The 13499-nt window shown below is 35.0% G+C and overlaps 2 protein-coding genes across 2 annotated transcripts; both read left to right on the top strand.

The window, feature by feature from the left end:
* The first annotated feature begins 160 nt into the window (after positions 1–160).
* On the top strand, positions 161–1853 carry LOC141316824 (potassium/sodium hyperpolarization-activated cyclic nucleotide-gated channel 3-like). Its single transcript, XM_073832839.1, has 4 exons — positions 161–265; positions 380–526; positions 622–859; positions 1406–1853. The coding sequence occupies exons 1-4, from the start codon at positions 161–163 to the stop codon at positions 1573–1575; spliced, it is 660 nt and encodes a 219-aa protein (XP_073688940.1). The 3' UTR covers positions 1576–1853.
* Positions 1854–6076: 4223 nt separating this feature from the next.
* Positions 6077–12738, top strand: LOC141316823 (SKA complex subunit 3-like). Its single transcript, XM_073832838.1, has 12 exons — positions 6077–6180; positions 6382–6516; positions 7530–7591; positions 7670–7835; positions 7985–8429; positions 9730–9809; positions 10017–10207; positions 10360–10545; positions 10682–10882; positions 10965–12245; positions 12329–12372; positions 12548–12738. The coding sequence occupies exons 2-10, from the start codon at positions 6408–6410 to the stop codon at positions 10986–10988; spliced, it is 1464 nt and encodes a 487-aa protein (XP_073688939.1). The 5' UTR covers positions 6077–6180; positions 6382–6407; the 3' UTR covers positions 10989–12245; positions 12329–12372; positions 12548–12738.
* The last annotated feature ends 761 nt before the right edge of the window (positions 12739–13499 follow it).

The raw sequence follows: 13499 nt of genomic DNA, 5'->3' as shown, positions 1-13499 counted from the left end.
GTTCCTCTGAAACACCCACAAGCAAGGAGTATACTTTTGATCAGCTGATTTAGCCAAATGTTAATTTTATACCACAACAATCACATTGCACAACTGATCTTTATTTTAATACCTAATGTTTTGTTTTTTGTTTCTAGATGACGTTGAGCTGTGGATTGTCATGACTAGCATTGTGTCTGGAGCCCTCATGTACACGGTGATGGTCGCCAACACTGCTGCTATGATGACTGATGTGGACATAACAGCAAGAGCGTACAAGAACAAGGTGCAAGGAAAGCAAATACACGCTACACAAATACAATGCTAAAACAACATATCAGATGGTTATTGGGGATGTCATTCACATTTTCTGTTCTCTTGTTTGCTTGTTTTTGCATAGATGAATCATCTAGAAGATTATATGACTTTCATGAAGCTTCCTAAAGCCCTTCGTATGCGCATCAACAACTACTTTCAGGCTCGGTATGCAGGGAAATGGTATGATGAGAGGGATGTCCTGAAGTGGGTGTCTTCATCTCTCAGAGAGGTACTGCTCACTGTTGGAATTGCTAGATAGTCACAGAAATGATTATTATCATTAAGTGTTTTTTAAACTAAAGAATGTTGATATGGATTTGTTAGGACATTCTGATGACCATGTGCTCGGCCCATGTGAGAAAAGTTCCCTTTTTCCGGAACTGTGATATAAACTTCATCAATGCCATTCTTCTGGAGCTGCAGTATGAGGTCTTACAAGAGGGTGACATCATCATCCGCCAGAACACTCCTGGTGACCGCATGTTCTTCATCGAGCACGGCCAGGTCCTTGTGGAGAATGAGTTTTTCCAGAGGGAACTGTGTGATGGAGACTGCTTTGGAGGTTTGACTTGAGTCACGTTGCTTTGTCAATGCAGTGTTTGTTTAGACCAGTGGTTCTCAACTCCAGTCCTCGGGGCCCACTGCTCTGTACATTTTGTATATTTCTGAATCTGACACACTCAGTTCAGTTCATGGATCTTTCTCCTAATGAGCTGATGATCTGAATCAGGTGTGTTAAATAAAGGAGGCATACAAAATGTGCAGAGCAGTGGGCCCTGAGGACTGGAGTTGAGAATCACTGGTTTAGACTATGTGCAGCAGGCTGTATTGTTTGTAATGCTCATGTCTTGAAACAACTTATTAGGCAGCTGTTTTAAAGGGATAGTTCACCCCAAAACGCTGTCATCATTTACTCACCCTCAGTATGCTCCAAACCTGTTTGAGTTTCTTTCTTCTGTTGAACACAGAAGAAAATATTTTGAAGAATGTTGGTAACTCTGTTTATGGTTGTCATTGACTTCCATAGTATGGAAAGTCAATGGCTGACAGAATTTTCATTTTTGGATGAGCTATCCCTTTAAATAATGATTCTCCTTCTCTTTTCCAGAGTCATGTCTCCTAACAAGAGGAAGGCATTTGGCCACAGTACAAGCTCTGACTATCTGTCAGCTGTTTTCCTTGTCGGTGGACTCCTTTCATGCTGTTCTGAAGGACTATCCAGACATCAGGAAGGATCTGGACACATTTCAACAGGATAAAGAGATTTTATTATGTTGAGAAAGCAAGTGTTAGCTCGATCAAAGCTCTATTTGAAATAGAGATGTTTTGTTACGTTCTAAATGTCTTTACTAGCATTTTTTGGATGATAAAATATACATTTATTTAAAAAAAAATCTAACTGACCCCAGACATTTGAATGGTAGTGTTTATTACATACAGTCTAAAGATATGTTAGGTAAATCTTTTTTAGAAATACAACACACTACCCAATAGAGGGTTTGTACTTACATCACGTATTGGCGATACTCAGATGTAAACAACAGCACTGAATATGTTGTTCTGCTGATTTATGCTGTCTAACCATGGAAAAACAATGTAGATGCTGCTAAATCATACAGAGAAAGGCCACAATATTTTGACAAACCAAAGTTAATAGGTGGTAAAGATATGTATGAGCAGTATTAATTATGATATTAGCCTAATATTTCACCTACCTCACTGGAAATGATAAGAACAGACACAAATGTTGTCAAGATTCTTTACCTGGAAATCCTGGTTAAGTTTGGCCAACCACAAATGGCTTTTGTTCCCCCAGACAGTTTTTTGCACTCTTCTCCTTGATTTGTTATAACTTTTGGCAGTCTACAGTACTCCAATATTTTTCTCGCTCCAGGCCGATTAATACATCCCAAAACATGATAATAATTGGCCATTTTCAGCAGCAATAATCAGCAAAATATGTGAGTTTCGTTCGGCTCACGTTACGTTGAGTGCCGCCAATATGGTCGATTGATGACGCATCATGAAAACACTCTATTATTAAGGATTATTATTAAGGATTCAAGTGCTTAATGCATTCTGATCTCTATTTTAATTGGTAGATGGCTACACTTGCATCAAGCCCCTCCTGCAGCTTCTTCAGCATGCACCTTGCCAGATTTGCCAGCTTTGCTATTCTTGGATCTTCCACTATATTGGCATAGATTTCCAGAAGCGGTTTTGGAATATTCTGTCCCAGCTGGTGGATGTGGGCTTAAGGATCCCCTTGTTCTACACCGTCAGAAAATATACTTTGCAAAGCAAATAAAGTGCGACTTGGCAACCCCATTGGAAAGGGATTCCTCTGAGAATACTGACTGAATGATTTTAGACTGTTTGTAGGCCACCTTCTACATCTCCTCTACTCCCTTCTGGCCTTCGCTGCTATACTACTTTCCAAGTGCCCGCAGGAGGATACACTATCACAGCTCAGCGTAACTAGTCACATAATGTTTTTAGTATCTCTGCTGCTTGCTCTTCTAGTAGGTTTTTGCTTATCTGCACCTCCAGGATCTGCCACGTTACGTCTTCCTCTGTCTTCCTCAGTCTTCCTCTAAAGTATCCAGAACAGCACCCACCGGTGGCCTTCATTTTCCTGTAGAGGGCATTCATTTTATCAGACTAGGTCCTCGCTGTATAGTAGGTGTCTCAGAGAAGCCTTGATTCAATATTTTGGCTAATTTGTTAATGCTTTGAACTACTAATAAAGTGTGCTGAGCTCATTCTTACGTTAAATATGTGACGCTGGACCACAAAACCAGTCATAGGTGGCCGAGAGAGCTCAACGCGCTGCAACAAAACACATGCAAACAGAAAAAAACGTCAACAAATAAAAAAAAAACATCTTCATCAGTTTGCTCCGTGCTATTTGCAGCGCTTTTTTTTTGTGTTTGCAGCGCTTTTTTTGTGTTTGCAGCGTTTCCGTATTTGTGTTTGCATTGCGAGGATTTGCAGCGCCTGTGTTGTCAAACTGAAGAAGATGTTTTTTTTTAAATTTGTTGTCATTTTTTTTCTGTTTGCATGTGTTTTCTTAAGTTGCAGCGTGTTGAGCTCTCTCGGCCACCGTAATATTGCCTTTAAAGTTGTCCAAATGAAGTTTTAGCAATGAATATTACAAAATTACAAAAATTAAGTTTTGATATATTTACGGTAGGAAATTTACAAAATATCTTCATGAAACATGATCTTTATATAACAATGATTTTTGGCACAAAAGAAAAATAAATAATTTTGACACATACAATTATTTTTGGCAATTGCTACAAATATACCTGTGCTACTTAAGACTGGTTTTGTAGTCCAGTGTCACATTTGTTACTTAATTTAAAAAAGTCTTTAAAGGTTTTAAAGACCTGATGGATGGATGAGATTCGAATAATTTTGTGGTCTAGGCTCACATATGTCCTACAAAAGTAAGCAGATTATTCCCAAAAATCAGCACAGAGGATGTACAAATTCTGTTGGGGCTTAGAATTAAACACACATATTTTACATAAAAAAAATATTTTTAGGTGAAAAAATGGTCAAATTTGCAGTTTCATAAAATGATCCAAAGAATGTAGAGAAAATTGTAACTGTTTAAAAAGGTCAAATGTTTATTAAATGCATATTTTAAAAAGATGTTAATAAAAAAAATCCTGAATAAACAGGGAAGTTTGTTCTTGTTTTTTCTCCTAAAAATTAAAAAAATGAAGATCACATTATATTTTTACTTCTCTCAATACAATTTTTTTTACTATTTGAAATAACCGTTTTAATATATTTTAAAATGTAATTTTATTCCTGTGATCAAAGCTAGATTTCATCATTACTCCAGTATTCAGTATCACATGATCCTTCAGAAAAAAACACATAATAATTAGTATTATATTAATATATAAAACAGTACATTTTTAACAGGATAAGAATGATGAATAAAAATATCCAAATATGTTCTTCTGAAATTTCTATTCATCAAAGAAACCTGAAAACATTCTACTAAGCTGTTTTCAACATAATAATAATAATAATAATAATAATAATAAATGTTTTTGGAGCAGCAAATCAGAATATTAGAATGGTTTCTGAAGGATAGTGTGACTGGAATAATTATGCTAAAAATTAAGCTTTGAAATTACAGGAATACATTACATTTTAAAATATATTCAAATAGAAAACAATTATTTTAAATAGTAAAAAATATTTCACATTTTACTGTTTTTGCTGTACTTTGTATCAAACAGGCTTGGTGAGCAGAAAAGACTTTAAAAAAAACATTAAAAATCTTACTGTTCCAAAACTTTTGACTGGTAGTGTATGTGGCCATGTTGAAATCAGGCCTATGAATAAATAGTGATCAATTTGGCAATAGTGTTTCCCCTTGTCCAAGTTAATACACATTCAGAAATGAGTTAATTCACATTCTCTTCAAGAGAAATTTTCATTAGTCATATATGTTGGCAAACTCAGATTTAGAGCAACAAAAAAGGCCAATCAAAGTTTGTAAAAAGGTGCTTAAACACTGTCTGTACTCTGTCATGGACATAAAAACATGAATTAATACATTATTTTTTAAAACATGACTCAGTTTCCCTGAGTTTTCCCACAGTAAAATGATGTATAATAACATTTAATACATTTTCAATGTGTGTGTAGATGTTTTAATGTTCAGTCCTTTAATTTAAACACTATTTATTTCAGGTGCTAACCTTTTTAAATGAATGGAAACTTTCAGTTCATTTAGTTGGAATGGAAAACATAAATTAAAAGAAATCTGTACCACTGATTTTTAAAGTGTCCAGAAACTAAACGAAGCATACAGAACACTGAGGAGATATCCTGTCACGACTATTGTGCTTATGTAGGGGGACATAAAAGCAGCAGTAGCCTGTCTGAAGTTCCTGTATTTAAAATCTGGAACACTTTAAAGAATGAATCGAATGAAATGGTTTGTGCTTCTAGTATTAACCGAGGAGGTCACTGGTCACACAATAATAAATGTGACCCTGGACCTTAAAACCAATCTTAAGCAGCATGTGTATATTAGGATATAAGGATATTAAGTAAAGATCATGTTCCATGGATGGGCCTATATTTGATACATTTTCTACCGTAAATATATCAAAGCTTAATTTTTTATTAGTAATATGCATGACTAAGAACTTCATTTAGACAACTTACAAGGCGATTTTCTTAGTATTTGGATTTTTTTTTTTTTTGCACCCTCAGATTCCAGATTTTCAAATAGTTGTATCTCGGCCAAATTTGGTCTTCTCTTAACAAACCACAAGTCAATGGAAAGAGATGACATATAAATCTCAATTTAAAAAAAATGACCTTATGACTGTTTTTGTGGTCCAGGGTCACAAATCATAAATAACATGACACAAAACACAAAAATCAATTACTGTAATTAAGGAATTTTTCAAAAAACACTACATGTATTGATTTGTTTGTTTTTGGGTAATATTTTCACTTATGTTTATAGAAACATAAACACCTGAGAGTAAACACTTTAACTTCACACCGGAATAAAATAGATGAAAATAGATGAAACCATTTCCTTTTTCGGAAAACTGCTCGACATAAATGTTAAACCGCTTCGATGTTGACTGTAATTAGCTTCTTACAAGGACTGGAAAACCTCTGAGGACGAAATGGCTGCATGGAACGACTAGGTGGCAGTAATGAGCCTCACTGTGTTTGAATGTGCGTCACGTCTACGAGTCACGCAAAACGAACCCGGATGTTAATCCGCCATAAAAGTCGAAAGAAGAACCCGGATGTGCCGCGAAATTTGAAACGAGTTTAGAGATATTTATATGTCGTTTTCTGAATCTAATTTATAAAACCACTGAAACTTTGGTAAGGTATTATGCGATTTTATGCTGAACTGAATGTGTACCTTCCTTGTTTTTTTGCTATTGTGATACGCTTTAGCCGGACAGTACAAAACTGTTACAACTGATTGTTTATGGCTGTAGAAAATTATGTTGTTTATGTAATAATGTAATTAGTCAAATATTAGATTTTTGTATGATCACTAATGACTGACTGTCATTTCAGCCTGTAAAACCGGAGGGACATTGAACATGAATCCTTCAGAGCGTTTCTTTGCAAAGCTGCGGAAACTCACTGTTTATTTGGAGACTGAAAGTAATAATCTCCTGCATACAATTCAGAACCCCCCAGATGAAGATGGTAAGTTGTCAGCAAAAGGTTTATAGTTACTAACGTTACACTACCAGCCACAAGTTTTTGAACAGTAAGATTTTTAATGTTTTTTATAAGGAATCCTTTTCTAGTCACCAAGCCTGCATGTATTTGATCCAAAGTAAGTTACAGCAAAAACAGTAAAATTGTAAAATATTTTTACTATTTAAAATAACTGATTTTATGTATATATATTTTAAAATGGAACTTATTCTTATGATTTTTAGCATCATTACTCCAGTCACATGATCCTTCAGAAATCGTTTTAATATTCTGATTTGCTGCTTAAAAAAACAAACATTTATTATTATTATTATTATCATTATGTTGAAAACAGCTGTTTCATGTTTCAAAAACCGCATTTATCTGAAATAGAAATCTTTTGTAACATAAATGTCTTTATCATCACTTTTGATCAATTTAAAACGTTCTTGCTAAATAAATGTATTAATTTCTATAAGCCCCCCACCTCCCCAAAAATTACATTTACTCCAAGCTTTTAAATGGTATAGTGTATAATGTTACAAAAGCTTTATTTTTTTTTAGATAAATGCAGATTTTTCCATCTTTCTATCCATCAAAGAATCCTAAAAAAATGTACTCAACTGTTTGAAATATTGATGATAATAATAATAATAATAATAAAAAATGTTTCTTGAACAGCAAATCAGCGTATTAGAATGATTTCTGAAGGATTATGTGACACTGAAGACTGGAGTAATGATGCTGAAAATTTAGCTTTGATCACATGAATAAATTACATTTTAAAATATATTCAAATAGAAAGCAGTTATTTTACATAGTAAAAATATTTCACAGTATTACTGCTTTTACTGTATTTTGGATCAATTAAAGGCAGGCTTGGTGAGCAAAAAAGACTTTGTTTAAAAAAAAAACATTTAAAATCCTACTGTTCAAAAACTTTTGACAGGTAGTGTATTAAAATGATCAGGTCATAATTATGCATCTATTGACTGGTATATGTGATCTGTGTTATTCAGAGGATGAAGAGAATGGGGCTCAAGCACTGTACCAGCTGCACTCTGAAGTCAGAGCACTGAAGGTATGTGTATATAGTTATGGTTTATAATTTCTCTTTAGTTTTAAATATGGGCTATATTTAACACAAAATCATGTGCAGCGACAAGTTCAAGATCAGGTGGCTACACATGATTCAACTGAGCTAAGGAACTTCATAAGAAGATGCTTAGTGCTGAAGCAGAGAACCACAGAAGACATTGACAGGCTGAAGAAACACTATGAAAAGTATGGCTACAGGCCACGAACAGCAAGGCAGGGAAAAACAGGTAAATGTTTATTAATGTTAACTGCCTCTGCTGGACTTTTGTATTGGCTTTTGTATTTATTGTTTCTAGTTGATGATTAAAATAGAATTTAGGCTTCGCTACGATTCGTGTTTAATGGAAATGTTTTTTTTATGCGCTTACTATTCTAGAGATGAATGTTAGAAAAGAGTCTGAAGAGCAAACGGAGAGAGATTCCAAAATGCTGGATGGAGCAGAAGAAGATGAAGTGATTGCACAAGGCATTTGTGAAGAGGCTCAGCAGTCCGAGACACCGGAGGAGATACAACCACCCGTTGACCAGCTGCGCACCCCAAAGCTCTCAGATTTTGGTTTGTCTGCACTCCAGATTCAAAGAGTGCTTGGTGAAACAGAGCCCCCCAGTTCTGCTCCTGCCCCAGCGGTGGCTCTGTCACCACCACCATTTGTCATGAACATGCATCCACCGCAGCCAAAGACACCTAAGTGCTCGCTCCGTATGGAGGAGGATGCTCCGACCCCACGATTAGAGGACTTTGGCATCTCTGAGTATACCATGTGCTGGAACAATGACTTTACCATGGATTTGTTCAACAAGAAACCACAAAAGACCAGCAGGTATGCTGCATACTATGTCTGGGTGTAAATATCACATCACAAGCATGCTGAATATGTCACTTTCCAAACGTGCTTTAAATTTTTAGGTCACAAAAATTTTGCAGCTTATGCAAAACAGCATTGTTAAATTTACATCTTTAGCAGTAAGAGACTTTACTATTGACATTTTGCACTTTTTTTTAAAAGTGAAATTACAATAGTTACATCTCATTAATGTGATTTAGTGTGATGTAATCTAACAGATTTCTGCATGAAAATCTTCTAAACTCACCAAGACTGAATTTATTTGATCAAAGATGCACTACCAGTCAAAAGTTTTTGAACAGTAAGATAATGTTTTTTTAAAGAAGTCTCTTCTGCTCTCCAAACATGCATTTATTTGATCCAAAGTACAGCAAAAACAGTAAAATCGTTTTAATTTTAGTAAAATGTTTATTATTTAAAATAACTGCTTTCAGTTTGAATATATTTTAAAATGTAATTTATTCCTGTGATTTATAAAGCTGATTTTTTTTTTTTTTTTACATTATACACAATACCATTCAAAAGCTTGGAGTCAGTATAATTTTTGGGAAAGAAATTATAGAAATTGATACTTTTATTTAGCAAGGATGCTTTAAATTGATCAAAGGTGAAGATAAAGGCATGTATAATGTTACAAAAGATTTATATTTCAGATAAATGCTGTTCTTCTGAACTTTCTATTCATCAAAGAAACCTGAAAAATTCTAATGCTAAAAATTCAGCTTTTAAATCACAGGAATACATTTATTTTTAAATATATTTAAATAGAAAACAGTCGTTTTAAATAGTAAAAATATTTCAAAATTTTACTGTTTTGGATTAAATAAATGCAGGTGAGCAGAAGAGAGTTCTTTAAAAAACATTTAAAATCTTACTGTTCAAAAACTTTTGACTGGTAGTGTATGTGAAAACCGTAATATTGTGAGTTTATTATAATTGATTAATTTATTAAATTAGTACATTGATGCAAAGCTGAATTTTACACCAGTTTTTTTCTTTAGTGTCACAATTCTTTAGTGAAATTTTTCTAAACAGTTGTGCAGCTTAATATTTTAGTGGAAATAGTTTTTTCAAGCCTCTTTGATGAATAGAAAGGTCAAAAGAAAATCATTTATTTTAAATAGAAAACCTTTGAACCAAAAAAATGTATTACTATAACTTTTGATCAGTTTACTGCATTTTTGCTGATTGCTAGGGTTTTTTTTGGGGGGGACATACTGTCATGTATGTATATTTGTATATATGTATATACATAATATGTCTGTGTCTTTCACAGTGAAAGGACAGAGAATGGTCAGAAACCCTCTCAAGTTTTCCCCACTTTGTCTTCTGTGGCTAACAAAGGTGTTGCCAACGGTAAATGTTTTCTTAATATTAGGAATAGTCATCAACCCGTATGTGGTTTTTTTAAATAATTGATTCTTACAATAATACCTGTAGTTCCTGTAATTCAATAAATATGTGGTTACATTTGTGTTAGCGTGTTACAAAAGAGGCATGCTTTTTTTTTTCTTCACGTTTTGCCTTTTTGATTTGCTTTACATGTTTGTTTAAATATTTCAGAGAGTCTGGAATCCCCAGAGCCTCCTGTGTTTTGCACCCCAGGATTTAAGATCGAGAAACACCGCAACCCATCCTCTCCACCATTGAAAGGAACGAATTATCTTGATTCTCCTCCTCGCCCTAATAACTGCCCTTCTACACCAGAGCTCCCTGCATTTGAAACACCTTTTGTCAGCAAGCTAACTAAAAAGGTGTGATGTGCTCCTTAACTCATTACTTTAGTTACTAACACGTACATCAACCACAAGAGACTTGACTAGTAATACATTAAACAATAATCACATATAGTACCAGTCAATATGTGTAATGGTTTCACTAATTCACTGCGATTACTGTTTCAAAGGATGACAGGCAGGAAGAAAGCAATAGACACAGGGGATCACAGGAGGGCAGCTTTCGCCTACCAGATCTCTCAAACGCAAACAAAGCTCCTTCGTCCCCAGAGATGCCAAAAATGCTGCGTTATGAGGACGAGGCCATACCTGAGATGCCGACCCTGCAGTCCCTTTTTGGAAGTTCTCTTGCTTTTGTAAGTAATCATATCATTTAATAATTGAAATATTACTATACCTTAGAATAGATGCTAAACCTAATAAACAAATTGTTGTATAGTCTCATTTATAGAGATGCAATTGATGTTTGCCCTTTTCTTCAATTCTGAATAGAAAAATGCATCTGGTGATGCTTCTCAGATGAAGATTGGGGCAGATGTGTTAGACCTGAAGCAGACCCCTGTCCCAATGCATGAAAATGGCTATAACCAGGATTGGTGCCTTGCAACTCCTAAAGTCCGAGTGAAGTTTCCTGCAGAGCCACGCACACCAGAGATGCCTGATATAAGTTCAGTCACTCAAGATATTTTAAAAGTAAGTCACTATCTTGTAATGCTGAAAACGGCAATTCTGCAAAATGGACTGTTTATTAAAAATTATAATCTTCCTGTTTTAGCTTGTGGCTCAGTGCAAGTCTTAAGCACTCACTACTGGATCCGTGCTGCTGATCTGTGGCTTTCAAAAAGTGGAACCAAGAGGAGAATGGAAGATTGTAGTTAAAACAAAGTGATCCAATTGACTTCTTTTTGATTGTAAGTGCAAACACTTTAAGGAGGCTTTAAATAATCTAAAAATCTACCTAATAAAGAAAATTATTTAAAAAAAAAATAATGGCATTGATGGTTATGAGTTTGAAAGATTTATACTAAATTAGGAAATTTACATTATTAAAACCTGTTAACCCGCATCGGGCGTGTTTAGGCGTCTCTACGTTATTAATTACCTTTGTTTTAGAAATATATTCAATCAACTATCAAAAACTATATATCAGTTGAAAGCTAAAACACTCAAGATTCATGTTCTGAGCTTGTTTTCGAAATCAAAACACCAGAGAGGAAAGGGTTAACATAAATGCTGAAGGGTCACAGCCATGTAAACCTTAAAAGTAAACAGCACTACTTCCGTTTCATTGCCTATAGCTCCGATCAGCTTCGACTTATCTTAGAAACAACAGCACACATTTCAAGGTAAGGGTTCACTGTTCAAAATGCATCCCAGTTTTTAATCCAAAACAAAGAGTAAATGGGGTAAAAACCGAAAGATCATCCTTTGTTTACATGAGCGATTCGAGTTACGGTTATCGATAACGTCCATTTTCAAAGAAATATCGATTCTAATTCGTGTTCCAGCGTTGAAATGCCATACATTTCCCATAGAATAGACTCTTCCGAGTAAAATGAGTCCTCCCCCGTCTCTCTCAGTCAATCAGAGCCCAGTCCATGACGCAAAGTCTCCGGAGAGGTACTGACTGGCTCACCGGGGTGTCACTCATGCGGTCATAAATTTTGGCTGTTTCAAGCAAGCCAATGCATAGCCAGCAAAGTTTTGATGGATGGAAGTGTTAGCCAACCACGAGGACGTTTACAACGAGTGAAAGTTTGCGTAGTTTGCGTAAGCAGGATTCAGGAATACCCAAGCGCAAAGTTAGGTTGCATTCGTGCGCTCTCGTTTACGCACGCCGCGTACATATATACGGCGTCTCTACGCTACATTGAGTGTTTGTCAGCGAACGGATTTTCTGCAAAAGCTTACATCTGAGTCTCTCCATCATAGAACGTCGACTTTATAAGAGTTTTGTGGCGTTTTTAGTGCTATTGTGTATGGTTTTTCGAATTCGTGGCGAAGAACAGCAGAAAGACGCACTGAGATGCACCCTAGCCATGGATAGCATTAGCACGTAAGTGTCAACAGCGTTCTCCGAATGTTTATATGTTATGTATTGTGATGTGTCTGATGTGTTTTGTTCATGTGCTGTTCTAGATTGTAAACATGACAACGGGGAGGAAGTGAGAGGACTTCATGAGGTATGTATGTGTTTGTTTGTACGTGCCATGTGTATGTATGAGTTTTGAGTGTGTGCGTGTGCGTGTGTGTGTGTGTGAGAGAGAGAGATAATACAAATATGTAAACACAGTGTTGCGGATTTGATTTGTTTTGTTTACACACTTTCTTTCTTTCTCTCTCTTTCCTGTCTTTCAGTGACTGGCATCCAGTTGGTCAGAGAACAAACATTTTTAGTGACTGCCTTGAGTCTTCCTACACTGAAAATACTATAAATAATGTATTTAGTTTTACAGTAGTTGGGTATTTGTAATAAGCAGAGAAAGACATTTACAAATGTAAACAAATGGATTCCTTGACTTTTCTTGAAATAAAAGCTCTAAATGACATTTCCCAAACTTTTCTTGAAATAAAATACATATAGTTTCTGTAAGTGAAACGTGAAAAAAATAATAATAAAAAAATAATAATAAAAAACATATATAAAAAAAATCAATACATATTACTAATTATTTCAGGAAAAATTTAGGCGTCCTTTCAAAAAAATACCATTTGGAGACTTGGTAACCAAAAAAACTACAAATGCTTTTCATAAATATTTTTTTCTTGAGTGTTTTGGTGGGCAGAGCAGTTCTGAATTGATATACATAAATGTAATGTGGTGTTTTGACTCATTTGGTCAGTTGGTTACCAGGTGTCCACTTGGGGTCTCCAAATGGCTTTTTTGAAAGGACGCCTAGACTTTTTTTAAATAAAAGCTTACAGAAACTACATTTTTTGGGAGTATCATCCTCAAATTTGAATCAAAGCATGAACAGACATTCAGCTTCATCTTTTTGGTGTTTTCAAAGCCCTATCATCCAATCCTCATCCTTTTTTCCCTAATTATATTTTATTCAAAGATATCACGAGTCACTTTCATGTATGTTTTACCTTGTTTTACTCTGTTGCTATACTAATTTTGAGTTATTTTAACTCCAGAGTAACAAAGATCAAGGTGTCTACTTTCAATCAATACCAGATTTATAAATATAGACCTTAGGGTTCAAGAGCTACAGACATTTTTATTTGGGTAAGTCGTTTTTCAGAAAATGATCAAAAATAGGGGCGCTGGTTAAGAGGTTAAAGTATACAAATGCTATTATCTAGG

Source organism: Garra rufa, unplaced genomic scaffold, assembly GCF_049309525.1.
Source record: "Garra rufa unplaced genomic scaffold, GarRuf1.0 hap1_unplaced_166, whole genome shotgun sequence".
NCBI classification, from domain to species: Eukaryota; Metazoa; Chordata; class Actinopteri; order Cypriniformes; family Cyprinidae; genus Garra; species Garra rufa.
The sequence above is the reverse complement of the archived record's forward strand: the minus strand, read 5'-3'. Positions and strand labels throughout refer to the sequence as shown.

Excerpts from the sequence above, each read along its gene's own strand:
- LOC141316824 (XM_073832839.1), top strand. The coding sequence starts at position 161 with ATGACTAGCATTGTGTCTGGAGCCCTCATGTACACGGTGATGGTCGCC. Across the intron at positions 527-621 it reads TGTCTTCATCTCTCAGAGAG|GACATTCTGATGACCATGTG; the intron begins GTACTGCTCACT and ends TGGATTTGTTAG. Across the intron at positions 860-1,405 it reads TGATGGAGACTGCTTTGGAG|AGTCATGTCTCCTAACAAGA; the intron begins GTTTGACTTGAG and ends TCTCTTTTCCAG.
- LOC141316823 (XM_073832838.1), top strand. The coding sequence starts at position 6,408 with ATGAATCCTTCAGAGCGTTTCTTTGCAAAGCTGCGGAAACTCACTGTT. Across the intron at positions 7,836-7,984 it reads AGCAAGGCAGGGAAAAACAG|AGATGAATGTTAGAAAAGAG; the intron begins GTAAATGTTTAT and ends TTACTATTCTAG. Across the intron at positions 10,883-10,964 it reads TCACTCAAGATATTTTAAAA|CTTGTGGCTCAGTGCAAGTC; the intron begins GTAAGTCACTAT and ends TTCCTGTTTTAG.